At 40.1% G+C, this 25,681-nt stretch overlaps 1 protein-coding gene across 8 annotated transcripts in view; it reads left to right on the top strand.

Annotated features, from left to right (window-relative positions):
- The window catches only part of LOC133379761 (cholesterol transporter ABCA5-like), a 139,649-nt gene that overhangs the window by 5,727 nt on the left and 108,241 nt on the right, over positions 1–25,681 (top strand). For 5 of the 8 annotated variants that reach the window (XM_061615637.1, XM_061615635.1, XM_061615642.1 and 2 more), the window contains exons 2-9: positions 3,677–3,795; positions 5,637–5,841; positions 8,903–9,064; positions 9,698–9,795; positions 11,604–11,833; positions 15,101–15,242; positions 23,860–24,048; positions 25,286–25,433. In XM_061615637.1, coding sequence (XP_061471621.1) covers positions 3,691–3,795; positions 5,637–5,841; positions 8,903–9,064; positions 9,698–9,795; positions 11,604–11,833; positions 15,101–15,242; positions 23,860–24,048; positions 25,286–25,433 — 1,279 coding nt within the window. In that variant the 5' untranslated portion in view covers positions 3,677–3,690. Of the gene's footprint in view, positions 1–22; positions 77–3,055; positions 3,137–3,676; positions 3,796–5,636; positions 5,842–8,902; positions 9,065–9,697; positions 9,796–11,603; positions 11,834–15,100; positions 15,243–23,859; positions 24,049–25,285; positions 25,434–25,681 lie in introns of those variants that run through there. The other 3 variants (XM_061615638.1, XM_061615639.1, XM_061615641.1) reach the window with 3 other exon arrangements.

Raw genomic sequence — 25,681 nt, 5'->3', positions numbered from 1 at the left:
CACAGATACCCTTGCCTGGAGAACTTAGTGGGCGGGGATGAACAAGAGAACTGACAGAGCAGTCAATTATGTCAAGGTGTGTATGTTAGGAAAGGTCTGCTTTGGCAAGCAATCATCAAATTCATTATGTTGGGGCAATGAGGGGGGCTTTGAATCCTAGAGGTCCACCTCTTGCTGACACACTCAATTGCCTTCTGTATTGTTGGTAGGACCTTTGCTTAGCAACAGTGATTAAGAGTTGTATCCATTGCTAGTCCTCCTCAAAGTAGACCCTTTGAAATTAATAGACCTACATTAGTTATGGAGTGCGTTTCCAGCAATATGCTGATGATACGTAGCTCTATTTCTCCTTTTCATCTTCCTCAGGTGAGGCTGTTGCTGTACTGAACCGCTGCCTAGCCGCGATAATGGACTTGATGAGAGCGAACAAACTAAAACTCAATCCTGACAAGACTGAGATGCTGTTGGTTGGGGGTCCCTCTGCTCAGATGGTTGATGTCAGACCTGCCCTAGATGGGGTTACACTCCCCCTAAAGGAACAGGTCCATAGTTTGGGGATCTCATTAGATCCGCTTCTGTCACTTGAGGCTCAGGTAGCCTCGGTGGCACGAAATGCGTTTTACCAGCTTCGGCTGGTAGCCCAACTACGACCCTATCTGGACAGGGAGAACCTAGCCTCAGTTATTCACGCTCTGGTAACCTCCAGATTGGATTACTGTAATGCTCTCTACGTAGGGTTACCTTTGAAAACGATTTGGAAACTTCAGCTAGTGCAGAATGCTGCGGCCAGAGTTCTTACTGGGACGAGGAAATTCGACCACATAACACCTATTCTGGCCCAACTTCACTGGCTTCCAATATGTTTCCGGACCAGATTCAAAGTGTTGGTTCTTACCTATAAAGCCCTTAACGGCACTGGACCGCAATATCTGATGGAACGCCTCTCTCGCTATATTCCTACCCGTTCACTCCGCTCGACGTCTAAGGCCCTTCTCCGGGTCCCAACCCATACAGAGGCCCGGAGAACAGTAACAAGATCTAGGGCCTTTTCGGTGGTGGCCCCTGAATTATGGAATGCCCTCCCAGATGAGATATGCCTGGCGCCTTCCCTGTCATCTTTCCGGCGCCAGGTAAAAACCCACCTCTTCACCCAGGCATTTTAATGTATTTTATGCTTTTAATCTTATTTATTTTATTTCTAGTTTTTTTTTTACTTTGTTTATATAATGTTTTATATTGTGTGTGCAATACACACTTGCTATATTTTAAATATTGTGGTTTTATCATGTTGTACACCACCCTGGGAGCTGCTAGCTATAGGGCAGTTTAGAAATGCAACTAAATAAATAAATAAGTCATGGCTATTAATTTCAATGGGTCTATGCTGAGTAGGACTAGCACTGGATATAATCCTAAGTGACCATTGCAACAGTGACTGCTGCCTAAGCCTTTGAAGGTTGTCTCACATTTTGTTTTCTAACTTTCTTTATAGGAGACCAATTGACTTACTTTTTTAACAAATGTCTAGGGCAGCCTTTCCCAACTAGTGGGCCACCAGATGTTGTTGGACCACAACTCCCATCAGTCTCAGACAGCATTGCCAATGGTCAGGAAAGATGGGAATTGTGGTCCAACAACATCTGGTGGCCCACTAGTTGGGAAAGGCTGGTCTAGGGACTCTGATGGCCCCAGTCCATCAGTAACCCCTGTTACTGCCTCTTGGTGGCCCTGTCTTCACAAGCAGAGCTTTCCGCCTGAATTCCAAGAGACCTCCATTGTGTTTAAGGCCACCTCAGGGCGGGCCTCCCTCTCCTCTTACCAGAGAATTGAAAATTAGTACTAATCAATGTAGCATTGATTTTTTAAAAGGGGACCCAGAGGAAGACCAGGCCACCTTCCTAATGTTTGTTCCAGGCAAATTGGTGGGTAGCATTATTAATACAAGAACTGTTATTAAATGTAAATGTAGAATATCAAACCTTGTTAAGATAAATAGCATGATTACAACAAAAGAAGCCCCAAGTCACCAACTGTTTGGACTTTCTGTGAGCATCAGCAAGCATGTGGATGTCTTGGTAGACATTATATATCAGCCTTCCCCAGCCTTATGGTTAGCAAGTTGGAGCTGTGCTGCTTACCTGACGCCTGGCACTGCAGACACTGAATTATTGAGAGAGGTAGAGTGAGGTGACAAGCACACCAGCAGAGCCAGTCCGGCACTCAACCTGTTGTCCTTGCACCATGCCAACCTCGCCACTGCCTCTCTCCTCTCCCTCCCAGTAACGCACAGTCATGCTGGTGCTGAGAGATCAGGTATGCGGTGCAGCATGACCTCACTGACTGCTGCTGACTACATAAGAACTGGCCACCATGGCCAATTGTCAGGGATGATGGGAGCTGGAAGGGTACTAGGTTGGGGAAGGTTGCATTATATTATATAGTTGGACTTTTAAAAAGCTATTCACACAGTCCCATACCAAAAACTGCTGGTAAAGAACAGAAAGCAGGAAGTAGGAATATGTGGATTGATTCCAGGCATTCCATGGCCTCCTTGGACTTTAGATGGAAAGGAGAGAGCAAACCGAGTGTTATCAGCATTAGTAACATTCAACTCCAAGTATATGGACAGTGTAATCCAGTGGTTTCATATAGATGTTAAACAGCAAGGGAGACAGAAAAGAACCCCACAGCACTCTTGTAAAACAAGGGCTATGGTGTCAAACAGGAGCCCAAATTCTATGATTTCAATTCCAAAAGTCTACTGTGGGATCCCTCTCTGTCTTCAGCAATTTCTGTGGAAGGAGCCTCACTTCAGTGGAAGGTGCTATCAGTTTTGGCATAGAAATTATTTTACCTTCCTAACAAAGCTAGTAATCTTCTGCCTTCAGAGAAAGCTAGCAGTATAAATGAAAGTTGCCTTCTGCAAACACAGACATATGTTCCTTGCTGCAGCTGGGATTATCCCCTTTCCTAAATCTAAGCCCACATACTGTAGTAGCAGAAGTTAAAATGTGGCAATGACTTTTACAATCATTGTAAAGGGGAGGTTATTTACTGGAAGGACTGTGCTGGACCTACTATACTGTGTTTTTGTCATTCACGAGGCCTGGAGCTTGATATGAAAGAAGATACTCGAGTATGGTTTCCAGAAACTAGAGTTAGATACCAGAACTAGAATTTTGCATGTTATCTCTGTGCTTTCAGGCTGGTTGGAGAGAAGAGCACTTCTGCTTGTAATCAGAAATAAAGTTTGTTCCTCACAAAATATAAAAATTCTGGGATTTTTTTTTCTTACCTGCCTCAGCTACAATCATGATCTTACACATGTCTACTCAGAAGTAATTCCCAGTATGTTCAGTGGGGATTACTTCCTACATTAGTGTCTTAGTCCTCTTGAAGCTTCACTAGATTAGAATATAGATTATCAACTATATCTAGTTTATATAAAGAGCAGTCATTTGTATGTGGTATGCTGGCTGTCAGATGGTACAACATAGATTTATCCCCCTCAGGGAGTCTTGTTTCTTGTAAGTTTACCAGTTTAACCCATTAATCAGGTAGTTATGAAGATAATAAAAAATTCTGTAACACTTGCCTGTTCTGTGCATGTTTGGCATTTTAAAAGGTACAAATTCATTTAATGCAGCAAACCACATGTATTTTATTTGCTTTTCAGGCTATACATAAAAAATGTCCATGGATGCTCCAGAACAAGTGGGAGTGTGGCGACAAACCAGAGCTCTTTTATACAAGAACTGCCTAGTTAAATGGAGGACTAAAAAGGCTAGTGTTCAGGTCAGTTGATTTTATTGTTTTCTATCTTTAATAGCAGCTGAATTATATCAAAGGGATAACATGTAAAATTGGTTTATATGTAAACAACATTGCATTAACTAGTAACCAAATCCATTCTAGATCTAGAAAAAAGTGTTACTAGGTTGTTATAAGTTAGCAGAACTAAAAACAGACAAATGAAAGTAGATAAAGAGATGAAATACAACCCACTACCTACTTCTAGTGCAGGTGTGTGCAGACCTCAGGCTTGTGGGATCTAATTATTTTTCCAGAACCCCAAGATTCCCCAACTGAAGCCTGGTGTATCTGTATGAAGAAATCATCTTCTATCAGTTTGTTCCTACAAAGAAATATTTACTGAACCTGAGCCATTACCATTTCTGCCCATTCGTAGGCTGGCCAGGTGTTGCTTTAGGGCAGGTGTGGGAAATCTTCGACCCTCCAGATGTTGAACTACAACTGCCATTATCCCTGGCCGTTTGTTGTGCTTGATGGGAGTTGTAGTTCAGTAACAGCTGGAGGGCCAAAAGTTTCCCACATATGCTTTAGGGCAAAACTGTTGTGACAAATCATGTTTAAGATGTTATAACCTACGTTGTGCAGTTTCATTTAACTATAAGTGGTATATAAATTGTCTAAATAAATAAAATAATATATACATAGGCTTATTCACAGAAGTTGGAAAACAATCTCTCACTATATTGCTATTCAGTCTGATAATAAACTATCAGGATTAAACTCATCCTGGGAGGTAGACCTGCAAGGCATAATTAATGAAAAAATCTGGCAAGCAATATGAGGAAGCAGCCATTCAAGTAGCAGTACTTATAGCCTCTAAAGCATTGAATATATATATCTCAAAGGCTGGAGAGAGTGTGGAAGGATTGGGATTTTCCAGGTCATGTAGTGATCTTGTAACACTGAAAAAAATATTGGAAACAAGCCATTGAAGAAGTTAATTTTACATCATGGTATCACCTAATGCAAAATTAGTCCTGTTGAACGTATTTTAAAATTACTTTGAGAGGAATGCATACAAAGACCTTGTGACTTCTCTCCTTCAGGCAGCTTGAATGGAAATAGCTAGTAGTTGAAAACCAACCCAGCTGCTTACACCAAAGATTTTATTTATTTATTTATTTATTTAATTTAATTTATATACCGCCCTAAGCCCAAGGGCTCTCTGGGCGGTGTACATAAAATAAAACAGGAATATATAAATACAATAATACAATAAAATCAAGCCAACAAAGGTAAACAAAAATAATCAAACAGCAGCAAAATACAACAATACATATAATATTAATATAATATAACTATATTATATAATATAACAATACATATAAGATTAAAGAAGGTGGCTTTATTGAACAAATTAACGTAGTATATACATACACATGTAGCCAGTAATCGGATTCCTTCATAGCATGTGAAATGGATACCATCTTTCTAACAGCCTCTTCAGTCATTAATCATTTTGGATAGTTACACTTCCCTTGCAAAGCTTGTCTTTTAATGCCCTGATATGTGTTTTGAATAGTTTCTGCTGATGTTTAAACACACATTTTAAATTTCTGCATCATTATGATATGATTCTTTTTTCTTTGTAAATTATTATTTTTTAATTCAGAGTGTTGCTAAGATAACTTTTAATAATTATAGTGCATGATGCAGAATCTCATTTATAGTTACACTTTGTAGAAAATGCTGTAGCTCTCCTCCCAACTATGTGTGCTTAAGCCTGTTATGTTCATTGGGGCCATGGGCAGGAATGCAACTGTAGTGACTCTCTTTTTCCACTTTACCTTTCCCCCTTTAACTTATTTGTTCCATTTGTACAGGAAGTCCTGATTCCGCTTACCTTCTTAGGTTTGCTAATAATAATAAGCATGATGCAGCCAAACAAAAGACATGATGAGGTGTCCGATTCTAATCTTTATTCTGCAAATCGGTCCAGCATCTCTGAGTTTATTATTGGCTACGTACCAGTGACTAATATGACTAGAGCAATCATGCACAAAGTGTCTTCAGAATACTGCACAGAAGGTACCTTAAGCTTTCATGCTACACTGTCATATCATACATTTGTTCTGTATTTTTTCTTTTTCTTGAATTTACTTGACAATTACAGTAATCAGAATGATGCAGTGAATATGTTCTCTGTGCGAAAGGACTTTTTTATAGTTTTAACTTATTTTTATCTTTATTGTATTTGCTCATACATCACTTGGAGACAATTGTAATTAAGTGGTATATAAAATGTCTAAATAAATAAAATAGAAGTATGTATCCTTTTATATAGAGTAAATTTTTAAATCCCTTGACTTTTCTGCATATTTTGGTCATACTGAAACATGCAGAGAAACCAAAAGAAGGATGTGACCTTATAAAGGAATCTTCAATTTCTTAGTTATAGAGCACAGTAGAAAATACAGTGGAAGGTCCAGCGCCAGAGGGTGGCCAGGTCAGGCCCTGGCTGAGTGCCCCTGGGGCTCGGGGGAGCCCCTGAAGGGCCCCTCCTTAGGGTGGAGAGGGTAGTGCTCCTGTACCGTGATCTGTGACAGTGTCGACTCCCGACCCTGCCGCAGATCACAGAGAGGGAGCTCCCAGGGGGCCCCCATACAGACCTCGCAGGCCCGTGACGCCCATGCACATGTCCTACCTACTTCTCCCATTGGTGAATGCTGTGCGCACTGTGTGCACAAACCCACCATCAACCAAGATGGAGGCAGAGGCTTCTCTAAGGGGCTGACACCCCTGCAACTATCTTGGTTGATGGCAGGCATGTGTGTACGTAACATAGCACGCACACGTGCCGTCAACCAAGATGGTGGTGGTGGTATCTGCTTCTTAGCGAAGCCCCTGCCATCATCTTGGTTGATGGCAGATGTGCACATGCAGGGCATTCACATGAAGTGACGGGAGAGGTAGGTGGGGGAAGCATTCTGCTCCTGGGGCTGGCTGGTACTCAAGGGCCCAGTCATGCCTGGCACTGGCCCTGTACAGTAGTGTGCTTTTTAAGGCCAGTATCTCACAATTGTCATTTAGGCATTTGTAAATATTTTTGTTAGCTCTCATTTATGTTGTGTGTTTGTATTAATATCAATTTAAGTGCTACAAAATCTTTCCAAGGCATTTCTTACCTTATTATTATTATTATTATTATTTATTAAATTTATATACCGCCCGACTAGCAATAGCTCTCTGGGCGGTGAACATAGAAATACAAAGCATAAAAATACAATAAATAACAAAATATGATACAAAATAACACAATCTTGTTATCCATTCTTGATACATAAAAAATTACAATCTTATGTTGTACTAGCAGATACTACCCAGCAATTTTCAAGAATTTTAAGAAATACTGAGATTTATAAATGGATAATTTAATTTTTTTAGTTTCTTATTGTAAAGCTATTGGAAAAACTATAAGACACAATTCTGCCAAATTTGGTTAAAATCAGTGCAGTTTTGAAAGGTTCAGTCTGCCATCTTGACTTAAAATGGCATTGAATTTTATCCAAACATAGACAAAAACCTACTCCTCGTTCCCAGGAACCATCATACAAAATTTGGTTATTGTCCTACTTCAGATGAAACCAAATCCAGCAACCCTAACTCCACTTATTTATTTTATTATTTATTATTTTATTTATATCCCACCCTTCCTCCCGGCAGGAGCCCAGGGCGGCACTTACGTGGCAATCCAAACACAGCTCCAAGACAAATCAGAAAGCTGGTGTTGTACCACTGGATACTTTCAACCATAAGCCTTCAGAGTCCCACCCAGAGCACAGCTGCGGGCCATCTGGATTGCGTGCAGAGTTTGGTGTACTCATGAGGAGTTGCTTCCTCATGAGTAGCCCCTTCCGTCCAAGGAATACTTGTTCTTCATGTGGGCAGCATCCAGCAGCTGACTGGAACTACACCATTGTTGTGGTGGTGGTTATTGTTGTTAATAAATAAAACAGTAAAAACACTCTAAAACATCTTAAAAGCAGACTTTAAAATATATTAAAGCAAAACTTTTTTGGGCACGGACTCGGTAGAGGCTCAGCCTCCACATCCGATGTTGTGCAGGGGTTCTCTGTGTCTTGCAGATGAGACTGGGGTGCTGTGACCCCTGAAGGCCCTGTTCCCCCTGTTCTGTCTCACTGTCCATTGACACAGCCTGCTCCTCTGTAGCATTTGCTTTGGGGAGTACCAGCTCCTCCTCTGAAGAGGATTCCTCCAGCGGGGGCATGACAGTTACAGTGTCTGAGGAGGTGTACAAATCAGTACAGTTCTGAAAGTTGTAGTCCACCATCTTGATTAAAAATGGTATCCAAAACAAACACCTGCTCCTTGATCTCATGAACCATCATGCCAAATTTGATGATATTTTAAGAGGCATTCAAATCAGTGCAGTTTTGAAATGTTTGGTCCATCTTGATTCAAAAGGGTGTCCAGTTGTATCCAAACTTAGACCAAAACCTGCTTAATCTCAGAAACTATCATGCAAAATTTGGTTATGATATCTTATTAAGTGTCTGAATGCACAAACAATGTCCCAAAATAAAAATATAGAGGACATGGCGCATTGTTGGATATTTAAAAGAATCTGGGTACAGGCCTGTGATATGAGCTTGCATAACATTTGCATACACTAACTTACTTTTAAATATGTTTTGGAGTGGGAAAAAATCAATTGTGGCTCTCACTGTCAAGGATTACTCTGATCAGTGGGGTGCCAGCAAGATTTTCTGGGGCCTGTTCACGAGCCCCCCTCTCTCACTCACCCCTCTCTTATTCACAAGCAGAATAGAGCTGACCCTCTCCATGCCTTATGTTGCTTATGTGTGTGAAAGATCTGGGCTCTGTGTTGATATTGCCAGTTTTGGCATTGCTTAAATGGGTGACACTTGCACCTTATTCAGCATGAAGAACAAAATACACTATAACCTGGGCTCGTTCTGGGAGGAAGGGCGGGATATAAATTTAATTAACAAATTAATATAATCAAATAAATAAATCTAATAGAGCTAGGCTGCAAAAAAAAACTTGGTACAAGGCAGCTTCCTATGTTCCTATAAAAGAGTAATTAGGAGTAACTGTTATTTTGCAGGAAAAGATGCAAGAGAATTTCAGAGTGAGCAAGAAATGGAAGAGGCTAGTCTTCAGAATCAAAAAAACTTTGTGGGTGTCATTTTCAGTGATTCCATGTCCTACCATCTCAGATTTCCTCCTGCAGTGGTTCCAGAATCTTCAATCCATGTGGAATCAAGAAGTAAATACAAATAAATGTGTGCTTGTTATTTTAAAAAGAACTAAATGTAGAGATCTGACCTTGTACAACCTTGTGACATTGTGCTGAAAATGAAGGTTTGAAGAGTTTGCTACTGACTATAATAGTATGAGAAAACTGTTACTAGTAATAGATATATAGGAATCCTTTTCACATGATTATTTTAGGTCATGTCTGCAAGCTCCCAGATTTTCAACATACTTGCGTAATTTCCATCATACATGGTGTAAAACAATGCTTATGTTACAGTTTCAGTCATAGGAGAGACTTGCAATAGCAAGTGTCTGTTGCTATTTGTTTTCCTGATTAAGTATTAATCTTCTGCGTGACTATTTTTATGATGCTTCCTTGAGTGCCACTTGGGTAAAGGTGCATTAAACATAAAGTATTAAATAAATGCATTAAATAAATGCATACATTTTAATAATGTCTGAGCATTAGTATCTTGATCCTCTGGCATAAATCGTAGGGCAATCTATCCATGCCAGCATGAATGAATCTAGATTTTTGGAATCTGCCTTTAAAGTGCAGAAACCTAATGTCAACCCAGTTTTGGTGCTTTTGAACAGTTAAGTAAGTTTAGAATTCCCTTCTTATGCTTTGCTTTTTCCATAGCTAGTTGTTCAAGCTCTTTCAAAATGTGTGAAGCTGCAACATACTGGCGCTCTGGATTTGCAGCCCTACAGATCTGCATTGATGCAGCAATTATAGAGGTAAATGTAAATAATCAGAATGTGAGAAGCCCTGAATAACCATTATATTGTAATAGTTGAAGTATTAGAAGGCATTATGAGTTTTTCCGTTTGTATTTTAAGATATTTCACATAATAACACGGTTTGCATGTCACACTAAACAAAACCAGCAATGTGCGAGCTCCTGGAGACTGTGGCCACTTTCATGCTTTAGCTCTCTGGAGACAAACTGTGAGCTGTTTGTCCTATGGTTTACAGCTCATGGCTTGTCTGGGAAACCATAAGTTTAAGTTTGGGTGATATGGTAAGCCAAAACACAGCTTAGCTCAGTGCAGCATAGTAGGAAATTGACCAAGGAGAGCAAAACAGGCACAATCTCCTCTCTGGGAGTGTTTACACTAAGCCATGGTTTGGCTTATTGTCATGTGTGAATGAGTGCAATGAAGTGTTTTTCCCTAATGTATGGCAGTAACAGTTCCCTTCGTCACTGAATGTTTCATGTATATAAATGTGTTCCATAAGGATGTCCAAGTCAAACAATAGCTAGATATAATTTACTTTGTGTGATGCCACATATATTCATGCAAATAGATGCTGTACTTACATACCTAAGGAACAATAGCCAATTATGGATCCCATGTGTTAAAAGTCATGGTTTGAATCCTGAGTTGCCTTTCTGCAAAAGGAAGTGCTCCTTCTACTCATAGTTTGAATAGGGTGAAGTAGAGGGGTGGGAGAAAACGTTCTTTGCTGATTACCTCTTTTCCTATGCAGCCTATGACACCATGTAGCACACTATTCTAGAGGGCCCCCAACCCTTCAGAGTAGAATTTAACAGCTGTACAGGGGCTCTGTGGGGAAGTGGGAATTGGTTAATATATATACACACATTCACACGCACACAATATTTTCATGGGCCATTTTCAGTGTAGCAATTACCAATGTATATCCAGCAAACACTCTTGGGTATCTCAATTTTTTTTATCCTGAATTAAAAAGAAAATAGTTTTTAAGGGTCCTCACTGAAGATTTATTTTATTTAGAAAATTTTGTAAACTACTTAATCGCAAAACCTTCAAGCGATGTACATAAAACTAATAAAACACAGCTAAATTTTACAAAAGCTACATAAAATAATTATTAGTAAAACTTTAAAAAACAAATATAGATAACTCTTAAGGCTGCAATCCAATACATGTCTACTCAGAAGTAAGCTCCATTGGGTTCAATGGGGCTTCCTCTCACATAAGTGTGTATTGGATTGCAGCCTGAATTATATGTCTGAGTAGGCTTACCAATGCCTGCCTAACATCAATGGGCAGGGAGTTCCAAAGTATAGGTGCTGCCAAATTAAAAGATTGCCTCACTGCATGTGGTTATTAGATCCAGCAATTGCATCCTCCACACTGATATTCTAGACTCTGAGAAGTAAAGACTTCATGAGTATCTGGGTAGTTACCAATTTTAAGCAATTTATGTGAGCACTCGTTTGTATTGATTTTTTAAAGAGATTTTAACATATTGAAATGGTCTCATAAATGTTCTGAAATATATATTTCCTTATATATGTCATACCAGCTTTTGGAAAATGTAAAATTGGTGAAGACAGAGCATGACAAGCTGTAGCCTGGATATTCCTTTAACCAGAATGCTGTTGTGAAAGACTCCTATTGAATTTCATGGCAGGAAATTAAATTAGGTGTACAAACTTGGTATAGCAATCAGATCATATATTCAGGTTTGCAGTTTATTTTGGAAATAAATATTGCCTATTAAAATAGCGGCTACAGTGATACAAAACCTAATTTTAACATTTCATTTTTCATAGTTGAAGACTAATAATTCAGTTTTAGAAGAGCTGGAATCAACAAAAGCCATCATGATGGGAAGGTCTGCTGTTGTGGAAATAGATAATTTCTTTCGTGCAGTAATTTTAATTTACTTAGTGATTGCCTTTTCACCTTTTGGCTATTTTTTGACTATTCATATTATGACAGAAAAAGAGAAGAAATTGAAAGAATTTTTAATGGTAATGGGACTTCAAGACACAGCTTTTTGGTATGCATATTTTTAAGTTCTTTTATGTTGATGTGACATCTGTTCCATTTATCTCATATTGCTGCATTATGCTACTGTGGGAAAAAGCAACACATAATGGCTTGAAACCTAAGATAAGTTAAGGATGTTCCTAGAAGGAAGGTTTCTTGTGCCTTTCTCCCCCCCCTCCCAAGCCATCTGAACCCTGGTACTGGTGTACAAGCTTGGGTCAGGATACCTAAAAGACTGTTTCATCTCTTACATACCCAAACAATCATTGTGCTCTGCAGTGGTATTTTTTATTGTTAAATCACTTTTGTGATGTTTTATGAAAAGTGATTAATCAATGAAATTAAATAAATTAAAAGCCTCTCCAGAGGCTCGGGGCCTCTTCTGAACAATGTGGAGTGGAGTGTGGGGGATGATGGGGGAGGCAAGAATTGTTGAAAATTAGAGATCCCCCATTGACCCTCCAACTCTCTAGAAAGGCACTTTGAAGGGCTCAAGTGGCTGCAGAGGTGAAGAAGGCACAGGAAATTTTCCTTCTGTGAACTTTGTTGTCTTAGGAGCTAAGCCAATAATTTCATCCTGAATCATCTTCATGATGTTCTTGTGACAGTGTTTCTCTGTGAAGTTTAATGTGAAGTTAAGTCATCACATTTGCGTATTTAATTTAATCTGTTTACATACAGAGCACGCATTTCAAGAAAGTGAGCCGAGCTGCACATGATATGCATTATACAATCAGGGAAAGAAGCATATAGAAATTTTTTTTAACTGGTCTTAGATATGGAAACATAGTACCAGAGCTTGAGAATTGAACAGAGAGAGGGAGAGTCTTCTCTCTCTCTCTCTCTCTCTCTCTCTCTCTCTCATGCATGCAGACAGATGGATGGATGGATGGATGGATTCATACAACCACACAGAAAATACAAACTGCTTTTTTTTCTCTCCCTAATTACTGGATGCTAGGGGACAGTGGCAATGCTGTTGCCCTCATCTCTGTCTTACAAGCTGCCTGGGGCATTTAGCTGACCACTCTTGTGAACAGAGTGCTGAGCTAAATCATTATACAGAAATATATTGCACTTTTGAATGTGGAGGTGCCCTTCAGCTATCATGGCTATGCTATTGAGACTGGGTCTTATGTCATCCTGCAGACTATAAGCTGTTACTTACCATAATCATATTGGTATTGCCTGCCATTCAGCACTTAAAGTACCACCCTTTTTTACCTGCAGTTCACCTCTACGCTCCATTCCACATTATTTCCATTTATTTCCTCAAGTTTATTTCTCTTCTCCCTGGCCAAATTAATTTTATTTTTCCTCTCCCATTTTCTTTTTGAATTTATTTCATTCCCATTCATTCCTTCAGCCAAATTTATTACTCTTGGAAGCCCTTTTTCTACAATTTGTTTGTTTGAAATTATCACATTATTTGAATTAAAGGCCTATTCTAAAATGCTGCTACTGTGCTACAACAAGGTTTCATACCAGGCAGCAATTTGTCTGTTTTTGTTGTTGTTAAAAAGAACAACTGGAGGAGGAGCTGAACATGCTCAAGTCATCTCACTTTAAAAGCAGTTGATCACTGAGGGGCAGAGCAGACTTGACCTTCTGTAAATAGTATCAGCTGTGAGGGCTGATAATTACTGGAATAACAGCAGGTGTGGAAGTACAATTAGACATGGAAGCATTACACAACTATTGTCTAGTGTTTATATATCTCTGTTTAGGACAAGATACGCAAGAAGATAATGGCAGTTCAATTTCCAGCATGCTTGGAAGTCACAGATTTTCTAGACCCATTTCCAAACTAATGATCTTTTAGAAGCTGCCATGGGAAGGCCTTTGACATGAAAGTCAGTATATAAGTACTAAGAAGAAATAAATTTCAGTCTGGCTTCAGGCCCACCAAAACTTCCCTTGGTCTTCCTGACTGATTACCCTTGTTGGGAAAGAGACTGGGGAGTGCAACCCTGTTGATTCTCCTTGACCTCACAGTGCCTTTTGATACCACTAACCACAGTATCCTCCTGGAATTCCTCTGGGAAATGAGTGTAGAAGGCATTGTTTTGCAGTGCTTCCATTCCCATCTTCAGAGGGAGTTTCAAAGCGAAGCAATATGAGACTGCAGCTCAACTCCTTTGGAATTGTCCTGCAGGCACCTACAGGCTTTTGATCTTGTCTCCCATGCTATTTAAAATCTATCTGAAGCTGTTGGGAGCAGTTGTCAATAGATATGAAGCAAGGTGCCATCAGTATGCAGATGATACCCAGTTCCATCTCTGTTCCATCTGAATCAGGAGAGGCAGTGCAGGTGCTGAAGTGGGCCAAGAAATTTAAGCTGAATCCAGACAAGATGGAAACACTGTGGATGCAGAAATCTTGGGTCTGGGATTTGGAGAGACATCACATTGTAGGTGGGGCTGCACTCTCCTTGAAACAGCAGATGCATAGCTTGAAAAGCCAGCACTGTTACTTGAAGCAGGTAGCTTTAATATCTAGGAGTGCCTATTCCTAGCTCTGTCTGATTCACTAGCTATGGCCCAGGGCAAAGATAGCCTGGCCACAGTTATCCATGCTGTGGTAACTTCCAGATTGGATTATTGTAGTGCACTTTGTGAGGCTGTTTGTGAAAATAGTCCCAAGGTTGCAGTCAGTCCAAATCACACCACTAGTCACTCACATATATAACATCAGCTCTAAAAGAACTTCACTGGTTGCCAATTATCTTCTTGACCCAAAATTTGGGCCCCAAATATGTGAAAGAATTTTCTTCCTATTTCAACCTGCCCATGCATTAAGTGCAGAAGAAGAGGTCCTGATTATGGTACCTTTTTTGGGTGAGGTGCATGGGGAGTGTGTGGCCTTTTTCTATAGTAGCCCTACACCTATGGAATTACTCTTTGTTCAAGCTTTTGAGAGGGGTGAGATATGTTAATTTTAAAATCTGTTTTACTCATTCCCTACTGTGATGAAAAGTGAGTGTTTTTTTTTAATGGCTTATATTTTATGCATTTTAATTTTTGAAATATTTTTAATTGTAATATTATTTTATATTCCTGCCCTGGGACCTTTTGGTGAAGGGTGTGTTATAAATAATTCATAACTGTTTCCTCCCCTGCAACAAGTCCTAAAGAAAACTAGTCCTCCAGAAGGTATTATGTGCAAGGGATCATTTGAGGGCTATTACTTTGTAGAGCAATGAAAAATGTTTAGCTTCAACTTAGTAGTATAGATAACTTTGAATTCGTGAGCCTTTATTGTGTTTTCCTCTTTTTAGGCTTTCTTGGGTCTTACTCTACACCAGTCTGATATTTGTCATGTCCCTTCTCATGTCGGTCATTGCAACATTCTCTTCGCTCTTTCCCAAAAGTAGCAGCTTTGTGATATTTCTTCTTTTTTTCCTATATGGAATATCCTCCGTAAGTGTGTATATATGTATGTGTGTGCTTATTGTCAGTATACCAAGGCTACTGTGTTTCAGTGTTGTCCTTTCTGTTGACAGACCTATACAAGAATCCTATCATGGTACTCTCTAATGTCGGCATAATCTTGGGACATGTAGGCACGATGCTATGGACTTTCACCAAAATAATGCCACTTTTACCCAGATAAAATATACCAATGCTGATAAACACTTCTTCAGCATCCATGGGGGGACTGCAACAATGAATACTGATAACTCTCTCATATTAGCCATACATGGAAGAAGCTAGTCAACAAAAAGTGATGGCTGACAGACCCCATAATGTCACCCTAGCCAGAACACATACAAAACATAACCCAGCAGCCACAAAGTGCCTTGCCCAGTATAGACCACCATTAAATTGTGAGCAGGAGCCCAATAACTGATATCTAGCAAAATACTCCTGGGCTCGTTTCTTATTTAGAGGGCATTCAATCCCCTAACAGTGCTACACAGGCAGTCTGCAAACAATAATCTTTTGATACATAATCACACAGACCCATTCAAGCAAGGAAACCATGATGCCTGCATGGGGAACCCATAGGTTCCCATGAATAAGGATTTAAGCCCAATTAGAAAATAATGCTTCCTCATAGACACTGATTTTGGAAGGAGCAAGCCATTTGGAAGGGACCATGCCATATACATATGGAAAAGCAGGAACCTCAACAGGGTGTTCACAGATGCCATTACTAGGACCTGTTTCATAGTTCAGCAGAAATTAGTTTTGAAATGCAAAGCAGAAGATAGTAGGGCTTGAAATACTATGGGGAAACATTGAATTGAGCTTCTTAACACAGTTTGCTATTTATTTATGTGTTTGAGAAATTTCTATGACACCCTTTGTTTCTGACCCACGCACAGTTACAAACATACTGTATAAAAACCATGGATACAATACATATTGCAATAATATACTAAAAGAGCAGGTAGAACAACCAATAATCAAACTAGATAAAATCTGTAGTTGAAACAATAATGCTGTGGATAGTTCCATAAAAAACATAAATTGCATAAAAGCTTGGGGAAACTAAATAAGGCTCCAGCCAGACCTCCAAGGGGGTCATTGATGCCAAAAAGTGGAGAAGGCAGGGCTAGAACCCATATCTCCCACTGCATAGAGCAGCTTTTTAAACATATAGCCACAGGACCAAATAAGAGACATATTACATGGTCTTCGTAATTCCCCGAAGACCCAGCTATGTAATTCAGTACTGAGGAAGTTGATAAAGGACCTATTGACTTGTGGAACAGCACACGTTTAGCATGCATGATGCCTCGGGTTCACTTTGTAGCCATCGTCTCCCACCAGAAAGACGAGAAGATCCCACATCCAGGGGCATATGTGGGGCGATATGGTGCTATAGCCAGTTGGAGGGAATGAAGCATGGATCTTGTGGAACCTATAAAGATTGTCATTATTGCTCAGTCACCTTTATTTATTTATTATTTGATTTATATTCTGCTGTTCCAGCAGGAGCCCAGGGCAGCAAACAAAAGCACTAAAAACACTTTAAAACATCATAAAAACAGACTTTAAAATACATTAAAACAAAACATTTTTTTAAAAAAGCTTTCAAGATATCTTAAAAAAAAGGTTAAGAACTTTTTTAAAAAAAGTTTAAAAACAGATTAAAAAGCAATTCCAACACAGACGCAGACTGGGATAAGGTCTCTACTTAAAAGGCTTGTTGAAAGAGGAAGGTCTTCAATAGGCGCTGAAAAGATAACAGAGATGGCACCTGTCTAATATTTAAGAGTAGGGAATTCCACAGGGTAGGTGCAGCCACACTAAAGGTCTGTTTCCTATGTTGTACAGAACAGACCTCCTGATAAGATGGTATCTGCAGAAAGCCCTCACATGCAGAGCGCAGTGATCGATTGGGTAGACCACAGCAACTCCTTCCCCCACCCCCCGCAACCTGCGCTGTTGTTGCACCGAGTATCCAGGTGGGCAAAGCTGGGTCAGATCAACTTCTCCCAGCTCACCCACCCAGGTCTCGATAATCCCTTTCAGTTAGCGGTTGATAATGTAGTCATTGAGGCAATACTCACCCATCCCATGCAGATAATTGTACTGGATTTCTGTCTTCAGTTCTGTGTTGTGTCTTTCTTGGCCTATCTCTGATCTGATTCTTGGCCTGTCTCTGATAAAAGGGACTATTTGGCCTGTACAAGATATAATTTGAGGTGAGTGCTTGATTTTTCAGTCTCAAAAGTGGCTGTGCTTCCTGTTGCCTCTTTTGATGTGTGATAAGAGAGCTTTGTCTATGGGGCAGTATACAAACAACAACAACAAGAAGGCCTCATCTGCATTTGGGGGTTCATGGCTAACACTCCCTCTTCCTGTAAAGTTCATACTTATCCATGTTGGGCGCAATTGTTGCTGTTGAAGGAGAAAAGATTATTGGGACTTTACACTGTCCATATTGTTGCAGGGGGTGAGGAATGGGCAGAAATGGGAGAGATCTGCAGAAGTAATGTTTGGGCATGGATTCTCTACTAGTACCACCTCCAGCCAGGCCTGTAGCCAGCCTTCCTTGATAGGTGGTGCTTTTGTGGGGAAGAGGCACATAGTGCAAGTCGATCCTCTTCCCTCACTGATGAAGAGGACATAAGGGCCAGTGCAGGGGAATGGAAAGGCAGTGACCTTTCTTCTCAGTCCTCCTCTATCCAGAGAGTGTATTGACTTACATGAGTGAAGTTTAATCTATTGAATTGGCTTGCCCTTTTTTGAGAGATCCCCAGGAATACCAGACTCAATCATTTGTTTATAGCCACAGTCCTCTTTCACTCGTGGTTTGTCACTGTGTTCTGTCCTTGATGGAATTGTTTGCCATTGTGCCTTTAGAATTTCAAGGATAGCTGATCCTCTAGTTGCTTCCTCTACTTTTTGTAGGAGAAATGATCTCCAACATAAGTCAGGAATTTTTTGGAGGGGCCATGTTTGGTAGAATTTGTCTCTCAACAGATATCAAGGTAATTGAAGTCTCCCATTACTACTACATCATGCCTCCTCGAAACATTGGCAATTTGCTTTTCAAAAGATTCATCCTCGTCTTCTCCTTAATTGGGTGGTCAGTAGTAGAAAAATCAGAAATAGTGAGGGGCCTGGAACGGTGGGTGGCCACACTGAAGAGCATAAGAGAGAATGAAGAGTTCTTAGATAGAACACTGGAACAACAATAGCAAAGAGATGTACAGGAGGTAGGGAAACAACAGCATGTTGAAGCAGAAGAGAAGACTATGGTGGAGAGCAATATTGACGTGGAGGAAACTCCATGGAAAAGGATGGCAGACAGAAGCAGAAGAGCTAGAAGACACCCTTCACCGGTGGAACTAAGGAACTGCTTCCAGGCACTTGAGGATGAGACTAGAGGACAACCTGCAGGGGAAGAATTACAGGAGACTTCACATGACAGCAAGCAAGAGGCTGAAGCTCAGTCAAGCAGAGACAATGAAACCATGCCCCATGACAAGAAGAGAAGAGTAGTAGTAGTGGGACACTCTCTACTACATGGGATTGAAATCCAAGCATGCTGAGAAAATTCATGGACTCGCCAGGTATGCTGTCTCCCTGGAGGATGGATTAGAGATGTGATGGAAGGATTGCCATCACTCATAAAGCCCACTGACAGATATCCCTTTCTTTTCATCTGTGTGGGAATGAATGATTCTGCCCAGCAGAGCTACGAAGAAATCATGTCAGACTTTGAAGCTCTCGGAAGGAAACTCAAGGACTTTGGGGCCAGATAGTTTTCTCATCCATCGTTCCGGTACTTAGAAAAGGAGTAGAAAGAGAAAGAAAAATACTCCGGGTGAATGACTGGCCACGAAGGTGGTACCAATGCTAGAGATTTGGATTCTGGGACTATGGGCTGCTGGCAAGTGATGGGTTGCACCTCACAAGGACTGGGAAGAAAGTGTTTAGCCACTGCATGGAAAACTTCATCAGGAGAGCTTTAAACTGAATCCTAAGGGGGAGGGAGATGTAAACTTGCTGGTAGCAACTAACAAAGGCTTGTGCACAGTAAGAGGAACTGTGAGGGGATGGCTCTAATGGGGCCCAATAATAATAAAAATGTAGGAAGTAAGCCAGGCCGTAAATCACATGGTTTTCAATGTCTATATACTAATGCCCAGAGTATAGGAAACAAACAGGTTGAACTTAAATTCTTAATACAGGAGAGTAAATACAACTTAATAGGTATAACTGAAACTTGATGGGATGACTCCAATGACTGGAATACAGCAATTGAAGGATATAACTTATTCAAAAAGAACAGAAGAAATAGAAAGGGAAGTGGAGTAGTACTATATGTTAAAAATATATATCCCTACACAGAAATACAGGAGGATGAGCTTGGTAGCTCTACTGAGAGTATCTGGATTAAAATTAATGGAGCAAGGAATAAAAGGAACATGGTGGTTGGAGTCTACTACCGACCACCCAATTAAGGAGAAGACGAGGATGAATATTTTGAGAAGCAAATTGCCAATGTTTCAAGGAGACATGATGTAGTAGTAATGGGAGACTTCAATTACCCTGATATCTGTTGAGAGACAAATTCTGCCAAACATGGCCCCTCCAAAAAATTCCTGACTTGTGTTGGAGATCATTTCTCCTACAGAAAGTGGAGGAAGCAACTAGAGGATCAGCTATCCTTGAAATTCTAAAGGCACAATGGCAAACAATTCCATCAAGGAAAAAGGGGAAAAGACAGCAGAAAAAGCCAATGTGGCTTCACAGAAAGCTTAGAGATTACCAGAAAACAAAAAAGGACACATACAGGGAATGGAAGGAAGGCCAGGCTACAAAGGAAGAGTACAAACAGGTAGCACGGAATTGAAGGTATGGCGTCAGAAGGCAAAAGGTGAGAATGAGCTGAGGCTAGTGAGAGATGCTAAAGCAACAAAAAATCTTTCTTTAGGTACATCCATTGTAAAAGACAGAGAAAAGAAATGGTGGTACAGCTACATAATGAGGATAGTAAAATGATAACAGATGACAAAGAAAAGACAGAAGTGTTCAATTCCTACTTTGGTTCAGTCTTCTCCCAAAAGAGGGTCTATGACCCATCTAAGAAACGTGAAGTTGAAGGGACAGGATTGCAGCTTGAAATTGATAGACAAATGGTCAAGGAATACCTGATCACTTTGAATGGGTTCAGTTCTGCAGGGCCTGATGAACTGCATCCTAGACTATTGAAGGAACTGGCTGAACAACTCTCAGAACCACTGGCTCTTTGAGAAATCGTGGAGGATGGATGAAGTGCCAGATGATTGGAAGAGGTCTAATGTTGTCCCTACCTTCAAAAAAGGGAAAAATGAGGAATCTGGGAATTACTGACCAGTCAGCCTAACATCAATCCCTGGGAAAATTCTGGAGCAGATTATAAAGTGGTCAGTCTGTAAGCATCTTGAAGACAATGCAGTGATTATCAGAAACCAACATGGATTTGTCAAGAACAATCCTGCCAGATTAATCTTATTTTTTGATTGGGTAACCTCCCTGGTAGAATGTGGGAATGCTATGGACATAATAGATCTCGACTTCAGCAAAGCTTTTGACAAAGTGCCCCATGATATTCTGATTAGCAAGCTATCTAAGTGTGAGCTGGATGGAACAATTCAGCAAGACCTTCCTCTTTCAAGTAGAGACCTTATCCCAGTCTGCATCTGTGTTGGAATTGCTTTTTAATATTTTTAAACCTTTTTCTTTTAATGTTTTTAAAGCTTTTTTAAAATTGTTTTTAAAGATGTTTTGTTTTAATATGTTTTTAATGGTTGTTGTGTTTTAATATATTTTTAATGGTTGTGTTTTAATAAATTTTAAAGTCTGTTTTTATGATGTTTTAAAGTGTTTTTAGTGCTTTTGTTTGCTGCCCTGGGCTCCTACTGGGATAAATATATCAATCAATCAATCAATCAATCATCAGGTGGATCCACAGTTGGCTACAGAAACATTCTCAGAGTGCTTATCAATTGTTCCTTCTCAAGCTGGGGCGGTGGTACCAAGCCCAGTGCTCCTCAACAATGGACTTGGATGTGGAGGTGCATGTAATACTTATCAAATTTTCAAATGATACAGAATTGGGAGGGATAGCTAATTCCCGGGAAGACAGAAACAAAATTCAAAGTGATCTTGATAGACTGGAGCATTGGGCTGAACACATCAGAATGAAAGTTAACAGGGATAAGTGCAAAGTTCTACACTTAGGAAAAAGAAACCAAATGCACAGGTATAAGATGGGGGATACTTGGCTCAGCAATACTACATGCGAGAAGGATCTTGGGATTGTTGTTGATCACAAGCTGGATATGAGCCAGCAGTGTGATGTGGCTGCAAAAAAGGCAAATACTATTTTAGGCTGCATTAACAGAAGTATAGTTTCCATATCATGTGAAGTATTGGTTCCCCTCTATTCAGCACTGGTTAGGCCTCACCTTGAGTACTGCAACCAATTCTGGACACTGAACTTTAAGAATGCTGCAGACAATGATCACACAGCTGGAAACAAAGCCCTATGAGGAGAGACTGAAAGAACTGGGCATGTTTAGCCTTGAGAAGACAAGACTATGGGGAGATATGATGCACTCTTCAAGTACTTGAAAGGTTGCCACACAGAGGAGGGCCAGAATCTCTTGTCGATCGTCTCAGAGTGCAGGACGTGGGCTCAAGTTGCTGAAAGCCAGATTTCAACTGAACCTCAGGAAAAACTTTCTAACTGTTAGAGCAGTACGACAATGGAATGAATGACCTAGGGAGGTGGTGGGCTCTCCAACACTGGAGACATTCAAGAGGCAGCTGGACAGGCACCTGTTGAGTACACTTTAATTTGGATTTCTGCACTGAGCAAGGAAATTGTACTCAATGGCCTTACAGGCCCCTTCCAACTCTATGATTCTATGATTCATTTTTGATGTGATTTTTTTTCTTGCTGTGCATGATGGTGAGGCACCATACACCTTGGATGTAAGACATCCAAAATGATTATATCTGCTTGTATGTTTTGATAGATGTAATTTTTCCTTTTGTATTGAATGTATTGAAATGGCTACTAACGTCATAAGTCTCTCCTGCCTCCCCACTATTGGATCTAACTTTGATATTTATTATATTCTTTTATCATACTAAAAGCATATAAAGAGTTTTTCTAGATGGTGACTAGCCAAGGGTGCTATTCCTTTGAGAAATTACCATTAGATCTAGATGACACCCGGTGTTTCTGATTTACCTGCATTTCTAAGGGCCAAACTAGGTGTGACAGAGTTGCCATCCATCCACGTGTCTGCTCTGTTTGTTCACATGTGAAGTATGGATGGAGGATGTGGTATCTCCTTTATGTGAAATGGCACACTCAGGGAGATAAGTGAAACTCACCATCACCTTCCTTGCACTTTGTTTCTTTAAGCAGCCGTCTTCCAGCCCAGCTCCAATACTGGAAGTGAGCTGGGATAGGATTGCTTAAAACAGTGGAGCACCATGGGGACAGGTGGGGGGAGTTTGGGGGAACAGGCTAGATTTTAATCAGCACCTCCATACACTTCTTTTCATGTAACCCTCTTTCCCAAAGTGATATTTGAAAGGAGCAGATACTGTATGTTCCTAAAACACTTGTGGCTGCCCCATCTTGGTTAGTTAGACCAATTTGTCGATCCTTATTTCAGTCCATGCCACTTTTGCATGTATTCATTCACATGTCCATTCTGCTCCATCTCTGCATAATTTACATTTTTTAAGTCTGCAGAAAAAATGCATTTAAGATATGCTTTCTTGAATATAGTTTATCTCAAAATATACATTTTAATACTTTTTTAAACTAGGAGCTATGTTGCAACATTCAGAGAAGTGTAAGATCTGATGGATAGCTGTGTTCTTTTCCACATATTAGTACAGGAGTTTTGGATCAGGTCAACCTCATATTGGAATTTGCAAAGATCAATTTCTCAAGCATATCTATGTGTTAGTTTGACCCAAAGTCTTCTGGCTTCTAACAGCTAATATTTTGAAACATCTAGTGATATGAAATGAAGGTGGTCTGTGATTTTGCACTTATTCTAATTTTATGAACATAACATATGCAAATAGAGAGTATTTTCAAGTGTTGTTAAAATCAAATTTGGATCTTGTTCTCTGTTCTGCACATGTTGCCCATTCTTGACATGGAAGGTTTGCATAGTCTGCACATTGTACAATTAGGCCGCTAAGTTGTGTGTTTCTCAGTCTGTACATGCAGATGAAATTCAGTGGTAAGGCTGCTTCTGTGGGCTGGCATCTTCACCGTCAGCCAGTCCCTGAATCTATCTGTAGCTCCTTCTGTCCCCGCTTCCTTGGGAAGATTCTGGCCCATGTCACCAACTGCTTGGGACAAGAACAATCCCACCTCACACCAAAAAATCCCTAATTATAATGTACCTTTTCTATGGATTTCTTTCATCAACATATTATATTGTCTTTTGTAAATATTAGTGATATAATAATTATATTTGTCACATATAAAAATTGAGATTCTTGCAATTTTAATCAAGACTTCTTGTGCCCTGAAAATGCATTTTCTATTTCTGTTTAGGTTTCCTTTGCATTTATGCTAACCTCTCTTTTCAAAAAAGCAAACTACGCTGGGTCAGCTCAGTTTTTCACAACTGTGGCTTTTGGTGCTGTGGGCCTGAGCATTGTCCTGTTGGAAGATTTTCCAAAGTCCTTTGTGTGGTCACTAAGCCCACTATGCGAGTGCCCATTTTTAATTGGTGTTGCACAGGTTAGTAAAGTATCTTATTTATTTGTTACTATAGTATACACTCTTGTATGAACGGTATTGTCACCGTACCATTCAAATATAATATTTAAATATTTCATCTTGAAATAAAAGTAAACAACAAAGATACATCTTACTTTGAACTTTTTATAGATGTGTTACTTGTTTTCTCATCAGTTAGAAAATAAACATTCAACTGATGAGAAAGACAAAGTAACTCATTTTTCTAAAGTTCAAAGAAAGTTGTATGTGTGATGATGTAAGCTGAGTATTCCTCAGACAATGGTACAACTTATTTCATTTGGCAAAAGATATGGGCAGCAAAATCATTAGTCAGCACTTGCTGTGGCAAATGGCTACCAGCTGCATCTTAGATCATGAACTTTCTGTAGTAAATATTTAATGTGGAATTCCCATGAAGTGCAAGTGGCCTTTCACTAGCAAGAGAAATCACCTTATCGTCCTCACCCTTGCAGCCCCTTGTGCGCCACCAAAGTTTGCTCCAGAGGCTCCCCCAACTCTTTCGAGCAGATCTGGGGGGTGGAGGGTCGGGGGTGGGGAGACTAGAGGATGGTCAAGTGACATCCCATTGCATGAGCAGAAGTCAATTTAGGGCCCCTGTGTTTTTCCTCTGGCTTAGATGTTAATTCAAGCTGCGGCTATGGCAGTAGCAAGGAACTTCCCCCCTTTCTTTGTCTCCTCCTCTTTACCTGGTGACCAGAATGCTGCTACAGTAGCATTCCATGTGTTGGGAACCCTGATGTTAGTTTGGACATTTGGTGGTTGGGGGCAGTTATGCTTCTCAGGGCTCCTAGTGCAAAACCAGAGCAGCATCCCAGGTACAAGGGAAGGGAAACACTGGAAGAAAGGAAGAGGAGGATGGTGAGAAGAAAGAGGGAGATTGACCCACCCTTCCTTTCTGCTGCTCTGTCTGCAACATTTGCCATAGAGGTGGAGAGGAAAGAAAAATGGCATCCCACTGCTAAGTAACTATTGCTGCCTTACCAACCGTGAAGGAAAGAGGGTTGAGGGCTCATAAGAGAAGAGCTTTGAAAAAGAAATTTAGGACACTGGGGGGGGGGAATAGTTTTTCTGGTGATTTTTCCACTTTAGCTCATAACTGTTGGCCCCAATTAGAATAGAGCCCGAGGAAGTTCTAATAATAAAGATTTATTTAGTGTTACATTTTAGTAAAGTAGTGCTGTTAAATTGCAGCTACAGTTTTTATATTTGTTTGCAGGTGATGCATCTGGAAGATTATGAAGAAGGAGCTGTTTTCTCACATCTAACTCATGGCCCTTATCCATTAATTATTGCCTTTATACTATTGACCCTTGACAGCATGCTTTACCTGCTCCTAGGGGTTTATTTTGATCAGGTGATTCCAGGTATGTTAGAATAAAAGAAAAATACAAAAGAACTAAACAACATCAAGTGCTTGGTGAAGGATTAATGCCAAAACTCAGTAGTGTCTTGTAGGACAAAATCCCTGTAGGCTCAATGTCTACCTACTCAGTGGCTTCCCTATTCTATTATGTAGCTGCACAGATATTAGATGTGTATTCCTAGAGAACTAAATGAACACACTTGACAAAGTTCTACCACTGAAGCTGCCTGGATGAGAGACTGACTGGGG

This window comes from Rhineura floridana, chromosome 3, assembly GCF_030035675.1.
Source record: "Rhineura floridana isolate rRhiFlo1 chromosome 3, rRhiFlo1.hap2, whole genome shotgun sequence".
In the NCBI taxonomy this organism is placed as follows: domain Eukaryota; kingdom Metazoa; phylum Chordata; class Lepidosauria; order Squamata; family Rhineuridae; genus Rhineura; species Rhineura floridana.
This window is presented reverse-complemented; position numbering and strand designations above follow the sequence as displayed.